The following is a 12,595-nucleotide window of genomic DNA, read 5'->3' as shown; positions in this document are numbered from 1 at the left end:
TTTAGTTGAGAACATTTTCATCACCCTTAAAAGAAACCCTGTATCCTATAGCACTCCCCATTCCTTCCTCCCTCCAGCCCCTTACAAGCATTAATCTCTTTGTGTCTCCATGAATCTACCTATTCTGACACTTCATATAAATGTTATCACATAGTATATGGCCTTTGTGTCTGGCTTCATCCACTTAGCATGTTTTCAAGGTTCATTCGTGTTGTAGCATGTATCAGGACTTCCTCCCATGTTATGGCTGAATACTATTCCACTGTAAGGATACATCACATTCAAACACTGCTTTTTAATCAGAAGGAAACTTACGCAGTACATGGCTTGCAGCCGTGAGCATTTTCACTGGTCTCCTGACAGCAGAGCCAGCTTCCGTTTAGATACGCAGAGGGATGATAAGAACTGAGCCTGTTCTGATTGCATCGGCTCACCCTGCAGAGCACATCTATCCATTCATTAGCTTCTACACAATTATTTGCCTGGACGTAGAGTGGTTTCTCCGTATGTATTACTTGGAACATCTTCATAGGCAATTAGGATAAAAAGTTAGTGACAGAGTCTAAAAACCAACACATAGTACCAAACAGGAAAAGGTATATCACAGAAATACAATTTGCTTGGCTAGATAACTGCCGCTCAAGTGTTTTATGAATTGTTACTTTTCAAGCAAGTTAGTCCCCAGGATAATCTGAGTCGCACAGTATTAAGCAGTACAATAGAACAGAATTTTTAGGAGCTACACATGTCGAAAGGGATGGACTATCACACAAATAGGAATAAAGGGAGGGAATTCCAGATGGAGGACAAAGTATGAGTAAAGGCAAAGCAGTGGGGAACTACAGAGAAACAAGGAAACTGTCTTGGTTGGTCTGAGTGTATGGTATGTACTAAGTGGTAGCAGAAAACAAGGTTGACAGATTGGTTGCGACTATACTATTAAAGATTTGAATGTCAAATTGAGAAGTCTGATAACCGGAAGTATTAAGAAAAGTACCTTTAAGTTAATAGGTTAGGCAGACTATATAGCCATCAATAATAATGGACAATTTTAAAACAGAGTTCTAGCCAGCAATTATAAAGTATCAATGATCAATGGCAAATGCTAAAAACAAAACCTCTTGAAAAATTTCAACTAAGTAACATATACGTTTAAAAAGCTTTAAATAATTATTTATATAACTTACATTTTTCTTGTTGAAAGAGCTCTCTTCCAGTTTTTCCACAGCAAGAATGTTTTTCACTGGAATTGTATAAATTGCATCTTTGCCTAAATAATAAAAGTAGTAGAACAAAATTAAAATAATTTCCATCAGAATTACAAAAGTGAGAGGTTAATTCTGCAAGGTTTAAGCTCATCCTCTTGATGCGAGAAGTATAAGTAACAAATAGATTTCCAAATGGTACATAATAAATATTCTTTGCTTTATAGAACAGATGAATTTTGATTGCTTTCTCTAAAATGACTTCCTCTTTACTTTTTTCAATATAAAATTAAAACATTCTCAAGGAAAAATATGGGAATAAATTTGAACTCTATGTAGAAAACATTATAACATATTGCAACATTAATTATAAGGGGACTGAAAAAAATAATATACTTAGCAATAGAGGGCTACTCAAAACTTGCTGAGACATGGAATTTTCTTTCACCTAGTTATTACACGAGCAGTGAATCTGACTGTACCTAAGTGGATTTTTCTGTTTTGCCAATATAATATTTAATTAAGAGATTAATTCTCAAAACAATGATTTTAAATTGAAAAATTGTTCATTACTATCACATACAGGCTGGTCAGCTGACTAGAGCTACCAAATTTACTCTAAGGATACAGGGAGCAAAAGTAAAAACTTTATTTGGTAGAGTGAATCCTTAATTTAAGAATTTGGAAATTTGAGTTTGCTAACAGAGCTCCACAATAATATCGCATGAGGACATGGGGCAATTCAACATATGATTTACCTGAGAATAGACTATATCTCAGATAGTCATAGAAACTATAAGCAAATATAATTATGACTTTTTCTGGTCGTTTGGTAATGTTCCTGGAAATCAAAGCTTTGCATTTTTTGCCCCCAAACTTTGCTTTGCTTTAATGACATGTAGATTGAAGTGCTGGAGGTTTACATTTTATATCAGTCCATGGATTAATGTATAGCTTTTTTGGCCAAAACAATTATTTGGTTAATAAAGGTTTTCTGACTTGAATAGAGAGGTCAACACAGAATATTTGCTAAGCTTGGTTCCTGGGGTAAAATAAAAAATTTGTGTAATTCAAGCAGATGTGATATACAATTTTTTCTTTTAAAGGACAGTCACTTAATTCAACTATCATACATTGAATGTCTACTATATACTAGATACTGTTTTAACAACTTGGGATACAGTAGTAAACAGAACATACGAGGCCCCTAAAGAAGTCTGCATTTAGGTCTGGGAAGACTGACAAAAGACATAAATATTAGGTAGAGTAGGAGTGGTTAGAAGAGTGCTTCAGGCCAGAGTCAAGGGACACAGAGAGCTGGGGGGGAGGGTTAGAAAAAAAAAGAATTAAGAAAAACAAACTGAGTCCCAGAGAGATCTGTGAGATAATATCAAGCATGCCAACATAAGTATAATTGGAGTCCTAGAAGGAAAGAAAAGAGACAGAAAAAATATTTGAAGAAATAAGTAAAAAAACTTCCCAGATTTGGTGAAAAACACTTGCTTATGCTTTAAAGAAACTCAATATAACTGCAACAACCTTGAAAAATTTTAAGTGCCAAGTAATACATTTTACATCCACTATAACAACAAAAAAGAAAAGAGAAAACGGGGTGATATTATGAAGAAAGGGAAAAATATAGGAAAATTTTTATCTTAATGAAGTTCAATTTATGTTTTTTAAAAACTGCTTAGTGCTTTTAATGAACTCTCGAAGAAATCCCTGCATACTCCATGGTTGCAAAGGTGTTCTCCTATGTTTTCACTGAGGCCTATGATTTTCTCATCTTCAATTAAAATTTGTGTGTAGTGTGAGGGGGAGTGAGGTTCATTTTCCCTCCATGTTTATCCAGTTGTTCCAGCACCATTTGTTGAAAAGCCTTTTCTTTTGCTATTGAATTGTCTTGACGTCTTTGTCAGAACTGAACTGACCATGAATACGTGTGTCTTTCTGGATTCTTGTCTGTTCATTGATATCTCTAGCTCTTATGCCAAAAGTACAGTCTTGAATACTGTTAAGTCTTAAAATCAGTCCTCCAACTTTGTTCTTTTTCAACATTGCTTTGGCTATGTTAAGTCTTTTGTTTTTCCATTCATACAAATTTTACAATCAACTTGTCAACTTTTACAAAAAAGCTTGTTGGGAATTGGAGTAGGACTGTGTTAAAATCAAGATGAATCTGAGAAGTGACTTCTTAAAAAATACTGAATCTTCAAATCCACAAAAACCTGATGTATGCCTCCTTTATTTGGGTCTTCTTTGCTTTATCTCTGCAATACTTTGTAGTTTTCAGCACAGAAGTCTTGTACTTCTTTTGTTAAATTCATTCCTAAGTATTTTATGTTTTTTGAAGGGAGCTGCTAGTGTAAACGGGATTTTTAAAAATTTCATTTTCTAACAGTTTGCTGCTAGTTTATAGAAGTACAGTTGATTTGTATATATGAATTATGTATCCCAAAGGCCTTCCTAGATTCACTTCTTAGTTCAAGCAGTTGTTTCGAAGATTCCTTAGGAGTTTCTATGTAACTATGTATGCTTTTTCTTTTCTTTCTTTTTTTGGTCTTATTGCATTGGCTACAATCTCTAGTATAATGTTAACTAGAACTGATGAAAGTGGATAATCCTTGCTTTGTTCCTGATCATAGATATGATGTTACATTTACTATAATTATTGACATGGCTAGGTTTAAGCTATCATTTTGCTATTTGTTTTCTATTTGTCCCATCTAATTTTTGCTCCTTTGTTCTTCCTCTTCTGCTATATTTATTTATTTATTGGGCAGGAGGAGAGGGGATAGGTTATACTTTTTGTAAAAAAGTTTTGTTCTAGAGATTATAATATACACCCTTAACTCATTACAATCTACTGAAAATTATTTGTCACTTCATATAAGATCCTTGCAATAATTTACTCCATTCTCTTCCCTTGTGCTACTATTGTCATATATTTTACATCTAGATTTGTTATAAACTCTACAATTCAATGTTACAAATTTTGCATTAAACAATTACTCTTTAAAGAAATTGAGAAAAGAGAAAAGACATTCTTACACATTTACGTGCATATTTATCACTTCCAGGGCTCTTCATTCCTTCCTGTAGATCTAAGTTTCCATCTGGTGTTGTTTCACTTCTTCAGCCTGAAGAATTTCCTTTAGCATTTCCTATAGGGCAAGGCTGCTTGCAATGGAGTCTCCACGCTTTCATTTTATCTAAAGGATATTTTCATTTCTGAAGGAAATTTTCACTAGAATTCTAGGTTGAGAACCTTTTTCTTTCACCACTTTAAAGATGTCATTCCATTGTCTTTGGGCTTCGGTTGCTTCTTGCCTGAAAAGTTAGCTGTGAATTGCACTGCTGTTCTCCTGTATGCAATTTGTCTTTTGTTCCTCTGCTTTTAAGACTTTTCTCTTTATCTCTGGTTTGATTATTATATGTCTAAGTGTGATTTTCTCTGTATTTATCATGCTTAGTGTTCACTGAGCTTCTTAGATCTGTAAGATCATGTTTTTCACCAAATTTGGGAAATTTTAAGCCACTATTTCTTTAAATATTTTTTCTGCTCCACTCTTTCTCTACTCTCCTGGGACACCAACCATGTATATATTAGACTGCCTGATATGGTTCCATGAGTCAATGAAGTTCTATTCTTTTTTTTAAAATCTTTTTTCTCTGTGTTCCTAGAATGGATATTTTCTATTGTTCTGTCTTCAAGTTCACTCAATCTTTCTTCTGACATCTCCAATCTGTTGTTAAGCCCATCCAATGAATTTTTCATTTTTAGATAATGTACCTTTCAATTCTAGATTTCCATTTGATTTATTTTTATAGTTTCTATTTTTCCTTTTGCTGAAATTTCCCATCTCTTTACTCATTATGACTATCTTTTCCATTAAATTCTTGAAATATTTATAACAGCTTTAAAGTTCCTATCTGCTAATTCCAACATGTAAATCATATAGGGATCTACTTCTATTGATAGCTTTTTCTGTTGACTATGTATCATATTTTCCTGTTTCTTCTCAAACTTGTTAATGTTTCAGTGTATAATGGACATTACAAATGATACATTGTAGATGTGGATTCAGTTACTTCCCTTGAGCAGTTACATCACTAGTTGATCACCCTGAGGCTTGGTTGTATACTTTATTTATACTACATTTTGTTTATTCTTTATCCTAGGACACAGTCTTTAATCCTGAGCCATCTCAAATCACCTTTTGAGATTTCAGTGAAAATCCCAGGTGTTTACTGAGCCCTTCTAAAATTTCAAACTCTGTCTCTCCTGAGGAGGAAAAAGGTTGAAATCTCTGCTCATCTTTTTAAATCTTTCCAGTTACTGCTTTTCACTAGCCTCTTTGAAGTTCCCCTTTGCATGAGCAGTTCAAGAGTCAGCTAAGGATTTCACAGGAGTTCATATGCAGACTGGAGGGCTCCTCCTTTTTATCTCCTAATTTCCAGCTTCTCTGGCAGCCTTTAACTCTGTCCTTTGACATCTCAAGCCAATAAAACTGCAGTTTTTTTTATTAAGGTTATGAAAGTTAACATCCTTGTGAAATTACAGTTGTACATCATTATTAGTCATGTTGTAGGTACACCACTTCACCCCTAGTGCCCTCCCCCATCCCCCTTTCCCCTGGCAACCACCAATCAGTTCTCTTTGTCCATATGTTAACTACCACCTATGAGTGGAGTCATACAGAGTTCGTCTTTCTCTGTCTGGCTTATTTCACTCAACATAATACCCTCAAGGTCTATCCATGTTGTTGTGAATGGGACGACTTTGTCCTTTTTTATGGCTGAGTAGTATTCCATTGTATATATATACCACATCTTCTTTATCCAATCATCAGTTGCTGGGCACTTAGGTTGGTTCCATGACTTGGCTATTGTGAATAATGCTGTGATGAACATAGGGGTGCATGGAACTTTTGGAATTGCTGATTTCAGGTTCTTAGGATAGATACTAAAACTGCATTTTTATGCTTGAATTCTAGCCACCTCATACTGCATAGGCTGGGAGCACTTCCAGGGAGAGAAGTCATATAAACATAAATCTCACCCAGCATGGTTCCCATCTTTTGAGGGTCAAATTCTTCAGAGAATTGTTTTATATATTCTGCCTAAAGTTTACTTGTGTTATCTATGAAAGAGTTAGTCTAATACAAGCTTCTTTACTATTACTAGACCTCACATGTCTACTTTTTAAAAGGAAACTTCATCAGTCTAGTTGCATAAACCCACATCCTTGGACTTATCCTTGACTTGCCTCTTTCTCTCACTCTTGATATCTGATCCTCTAGCAAATCCTGTGAGTACTATCTTTGAAATAGATCCAGAATGTGATCCCTTTTTACCACCTCCACTGCTACCAACTGGTCCAAGCTATTATCTTCTCTCCCCTGGATTACTGCAATAGCCTCTTAAAACTGGTCTCCTTGCCCCTCCATTCTTCTCCACATGGTATGAGCGATTGATCCTATTAAAACATAAGTCAAACAATGTCATTCTTCTGCTTAAGATTCTCCAATGCCTTTCCATCTTACTCAGAGGAAAAGTCTTACAACGGCCCACAAAGCCCTATAATGTCTAGCTCCTCTGTGATCCTTTTTGACCTCAGTTTCTATGACTATCCCCTTACTCATTTTTTTTTCCCTACCCACAAGAGCTTTCTCTTGTTTCTTGAATACTCCAGGTTTCTGTTTGGGGATCTCCATACTGGCTCTGAGCTATGCCTGTGTCACTACTACCCCAAATATCCACATGGCTCACTACCTCATCATCTTTAGGTCTTTGCACAAATGTTACTTTCTTAGTAAAGTCTTCCCTGGCTAGACTTTTTAATATTGCAGCTCTCCTCATTGAGCCCATCATTCTCTATTTCCCTTCCCTGCTTTATTTTTGTCTATCACGTTTATTATCCAACATACTATATAATTTGTTTTTTTATCATCTATCCCTACTAAACCATAAGATCCCTGAGGGCAAGGATTTTGGTATGTTTTGGTCACTACTGTTTTCTCCAGAGCCTAGAACAGCAACTGGCATATAGCAGGCACTCAATAAAATATTTGTTGCATGAATGAATGATTGAATCAATGATGTTCTTTAGCTATCAAAGAAAAAAATACTGTAGAGCACTGTGTGTGAAAACATGAGCAGGCGAAAACCTAGTCAACCTAAATGTACTGAAATTTATGTTTAAAACATCTTGGAAGCTTCTTCTAAACTGTCCATAGGCAATATGAGCTAGAACATTTTATATCACATGGAAGTTGTGTAGGCTATAACGTATGTATGTGTGCACATCAGGTCTCCCAAAAGTAGACGATATCTAACGAAGTGTGGAGAACACAGAATGTGTTCCACCTAGAGCAGTGGTTCTTAAAGTAACTCAGATGATAGCATATCTAGAAGACACAGTGTTCTTTGAAGAACACCATTTATTAAAATATTTACTAAATGCCTTAATAAAGTTAGTAAAAACATGGTCTCTACTATTGAGGATCTTAAAGACTAGGGAAGAGATAGACAAAAGTAAGGACCACAGAGTGTGACTGAAGTTATCACTAAAGTGATAAAGAAACACAGTAATGGAATAGCTCAACTGAGGTGGCTAGTGGCTTATAAATGACTTCCACAAAGAGCTGACACTTGATCTGAGACTTAAAGGACAATAAATTACACAGGTGAAGAAGGAAAGTAAGGGATTTCTAGGTAGAACTCATGCAAAAGCATAAACGTAAAAGAGCACAAGTTAAAGGAACTGCAAGATCTGGTCTTGTGAAACAACCCATGGAGAATGCAAAAGATGAGGCTGGATGAGACAGGAAGAGGCTGGAACATCAACAATTTGTTTGATTCTGCATACAACTAGGAGAACTTTTACTAGGAGAAGATGACTACATTACAATATAGCAACATAAAATCATAATCACAAGCACACAGATCCATAAAAACTGTCAAGGTAATCATGACTGATAGCTGACTGAGTGCCCTATAATATTCATTTGCCACACATTAATGTAGTTGTATTGAAGATCAGTTGCTTACCATTGCTTAGTAGCAATGAGCAGGCATCAAAAATGTAATAACTTATTTGAGATAAACTCTTAAAATTGAGAAAATTCTATTAGTTCCTTTGCCAGTAAATTTGGAAAAGACCATATTATTTTGATTCTAAGTGGGAGAAACAACACTTGATTCAGAATACTCGTGTCCAGTAAGAGGAGAGAGTAAAAGACTCAATGATTTAGAGCTATGTTACGGGAAATTTGGGAGGCACTCTTTCAGACACCAAAGTCAAACAGGAAGTGTAGCAAGAAACTTAACTAGCCGTCTAGGCTGTCCAGAAAACAGCAAGGAAACACGAAGTAAGCAAAACATCTGCTGAGCCACCAAACAGAGAATCCAAAGCCCATGTACTTTATTCACAGGGAAAAGTCCTGAAGTCTTCAATCAAAGCCTTTAAATCTTATGCATAATTTTAACACACACAGTGCTTGCATTCTCACTCATAGTATATTAGCAGTAAAAAACAGAGATGGGTGACGGAGGTGGGAGTGAGATGTTACATATTACAATTCACTGACAGCACAAGAAATTTAAGGTGACAGCCTGGAACATAAAGGGGATGGAGAAAAACTGTATAAAGCAAACACAGGAGCACAAAAAAGCACAGCAGTCCAAGGCATTTAGCTGGGGAGTAAACAGCTGCACACACCCATAAGCAGCCCTGAAAACATCACCAAATCAGAGCACTACATAATAATTAATATTTATCAATTACAGCCCAAAGTCATCTAGAAAATGTTAACTTACGTTCAATGAACTCTTTTAGAAGGCAGGGAAGCATGTAATACATTTTGGAAAAATCCATCAAAATAGTTAAAAAGCATGGATGCTTAAAACTGTAGGCTTTGGTTAATCTCAAAATTTCATATAACAGAGCTCATTCTCCAATGTCATTCCAACACGTTAAATTTCTTAAGGCTTCGAAACAATGTAACCTCTAACATGTCCATTTTATACCTAGGGCAGCCTAATCATTCTGTAGAACGTTATCCTTCTAAGATCACCGAACAGAACAGAAGTTCTCTAGGACTCTGGATGGACTCTGGATCTACGAACTCCCTGAAATTATATGCAAAATTTTGGGTCTAGCTTGTGCATTTTTCTAGCAGAAAGGGTACAAAGCTATCATCTGATTCTTAAAGTCTTAAACCAAAAAAGACTTTAGAATATTGGTTTAGATTAGAAAATGCTTTAAATGAGGAAAAAATAGCTAATTTATTCACGGAGAATGACTTAAATTTTATTTCAATGTACTGTTAACATAAACATAATTAGCACATTATGATAGCTATTTTTAAAATGCTGCTATATATGCGAGAGCACTTATACAGTATTCAACATAAGCTATAACTTCTAAGGCATTCAAAATACACTTAGCTTAAAAAGATGCTGTCTGGAAGGGCAAGTATGTAGCCCACTGATCTTTAGTCATTTAACTATATGCCATAACAAATTATCTGAGTACTGAAAAATAAAATGCATTTGGCTTATGTCTTACTAATATATTTGGACATATGTAGTCATTTTGCCTAAGCCATTCTAAGGAATTATAAAACAAAAAGTTTTTCTTATTCTCTATTCTTCGAGAATCTCCACTGAAGCACTCTACTTAACTGAGTCTACATTCTCTCGAAAGTACCCTATGTCTGGTGTTTGTTTTATCATTTCAGAATTTATAGCAGAAGCTCTCTTAATAGAGCTGCACCTAACAGATTTGATGGATTAATGGAGACTCTTCATTTCCTCTGTAGCAAATGATGCTCATGGGATGCTGAATGCTCGTGGTTGCCAGGCTACTATCTATTTAGCCTGCATGTGTCTGTTTCCACTGGTTAGGCTGTTTTGCTTACCAAGTCCGTTGGGTTTGTCACCAAACCTATTTATGCCCTTTTCCCATGTTGTAATTATAATTTACTTAAACATATATAAAGTGACAAAATAAGTGCCCCCTACTCAGAGGTTTATTATTTATTTGAAAATCAGGCAAGTGCTCTGAAGAACCTCAAAAAAGGAGACCCAAACCAACGCAAATAAAGTTGATTTATATGGGGGTGAGAGAGCCGTAAAAGATTAGGGTGACTATCACGAAAATCTAAAAGGATCCTGTACTCGGGTTACTTTACAAGTATTTAAGTTCTAGCTTCACTTTGGAGAAATCACACTGAAAACTGATGCATTAGTGGCATATTTGCACAAGAAAGACAAATGGGAAAGCCAATCTATAGATTCATATTCAAAGAAAAGATCTTGGATCTCTATCAAAAGATTGGTAAACAAATACGTAAACATAGTCATCCCTTGGCATCTGCTGAGGATTGGTTCCAGGACTCTCGCAGATATCAAAATCCTTGGTCCCTTATATAAAATGGTGTAATATTTGTGTTTAAACTACACACATCCTCCCTTATACTTTAAACCATCTTTAGATTACTTATAATACCCAATACAATGTAAATGCTATGTAAACAGTTGTTACAGTGCATTGTTCAGGGAATAATGACAAGAAAACAAAGTCTGTACATGTTCATTACAGTCACGGCCACTGTAGACCCTTTAACCTACGGTTGATTGAATCCACAGATGCGAAATCTGAGGATACCAAGGGCTGATTGTATTTAAGATATGTATGCATCTTTTTGTTTGTCTTTAATTGATTCTTGCTTTAACTGATCTTTTTGACTAAGTGAACATCTTTGGATCCTAATCACTTTTTAAATAAAAGGGCTTCTACGGTATATAACCTATGATCTAGACACTAACTTCTTCTTGCTAACATATGAGAAGGAGCTAATGGGTAACACTTTATCCCATAGGAATAAACTTAAAAGGCAGAGATTTTTCAGCAGTGTGTCAGTCCACTGAGGGACAGACTTTGCCTCTCTGAAGCCTCAAATCACACCGTAGGAAGATGGCTCCTTTATCCAAATAGACAGCCCATTTGTGCTTTCTCAGGAGGCAAATTATTAAAATTTCCATCTTGGAGTGAGCTTGGCCAAGAGTCTAGAATGAATCTGATAACTGTATAGGAATCACAGTCTGTGGGACTTTTTGGCTGACATTATCCAGCAAACCACTGAAATACTCTCATTCATTAGACATTGATTTTTACCACTTTGGCTCTGTGAGTTAAAGAAACTTCCAAGTTCTAAGAGGCCTTTATATATTGATTACACAGTAGGGCTTTACCATGGATTTTTAGAAAATAGAGCATGTGTGTGAAAAAATGTAATTAACACAGTGTCACTTGTCAAATATTTATTACATTCTTAGTGTATGCATCACTGTGAGAAACTATAAACTAGAGTAATATTAATGAAAAGGTTCACTAGAATCACATTAAGCAACAAACAAGAAGTCTTCACCAAGAACCAGGAAAAGACCCCACAATAGAGCATAAGCACAACTACCTGGCTGTTTGTGGTAGGTGAGCTCTCTGCTTGTTAAGCAGAACCACCGTTTCTTGAAATTCTTTTTTCCAATCCGAGTTCTTCCCTGAGCTCTTTTATACATCTCACTGCCAAAACAACAGATGTAAACATTTAGCTACACATATTAAAATAGTTACTCTAAAACAAAGACTTGCCCTTTAATTTTAAATGACATTAAAGGCTGTGTAAGATTATATTAAGTAAATGAAAATGTCCGGCCATCTAAAACTTTTGCATTTATTTTGGCCACACTGAGGGGATAAAATCTTTAATTAATTTAATACTTATAACTGTGCTATCCAGGATTGAAAGGGCCAAATGAGTGATGTTCCCCTTTACCTTCTAAGGATAACACTACTTTAACACTGAATAGTGTTGTTACTTTTTCAAAGTACTCTAATATTCATAATCTCATTACATTTATAAAACACCTCTAGGACAGTATGGACAAGGAGTCCTGCCTTGTAGCAAAGTTTATAGGATAGGGAGGTGACTTACCTGACTGATGTACTTAGGCAGTTCCAGCACAGAACAAAAACCCAGATTCCTCACTGCCAGACCCATGCTCTTTGAGCTACTTAACCTCTATACTGAAACACGACTTCACTGTCTAATTTCATTAAATTTACCCTTCTTTCAGGTGCACAGGCTCACTCGTACCACTGGACTCTTTAGTTTCAGTAGATGAAATTTCATCCAAGAACTAAATGGAAAAATGGGCAAATATTATACTTTGTGATAAGGTACATCATAAAATCAGTTTATGTTAAATGTTGATAATATCACAAAGTTCTTCATTATTAAGGAATACACAAAATTGTAATTTGTAAGGCAAAACACATACTTATTTGTAGAGGAAGTCCCTAATTTACACACGACAGGGATTCC

The 12,595-nt window shown here is 35.5% G+C and overlaps 1 protein-coding gene across 1 annotated transcript in view; it reads right to left on the bottom strand.

Moving 5' to 3' along the window:
* RASA2 (RAS p21 protein activator 2) overlaps positions 1 to 12,595 on the bottom strand; it is an 84,614-nt gene that overhangs the window by 3,753 nt on the left and 68,266 nt on the right. The window contains exons 17-20 of the mRNA XM_046676762.1: positions 12,337 to 12,410; positions 11,687 to 11,793; positions 1,188 to 1,270; positions 316 to 524 (exon numbers count right to left, since the gene is read on the bottom strand). Coding sequence (XP_046532718.1) covers positions 316 to 524; positions 1,188 to 1,270; positions 11,687 to 11,793; positions 12,337 to 12,410 — 473 coding nt within the window. The remainder of the gene's footprint in view (positions 1 to 315; positions 525 to 1,187; positions 1,271 to 11,686; positions 11,794 to 12,336; positions 12,411 to 12,595) is intronic.

This window comes from Equus quagga, chromosome 1, assembly GCF_021613505.1.
Source record: "Equus quagga isolate Etosha38 chromosome 1, UCLA_HA_Equagga_1.0, whole genome shotgun sequence".
Taxonomy (NCBI): Eukaryota; Metazoa; Chordata; class Mammalia; order Perissodactyla; family Equidae; genus Equus; species Equus quagga.
Note: the sequence above shows the minus strand (reverse complement) of the source record. Positions and strands in the feature narration are given on the sequence as shown.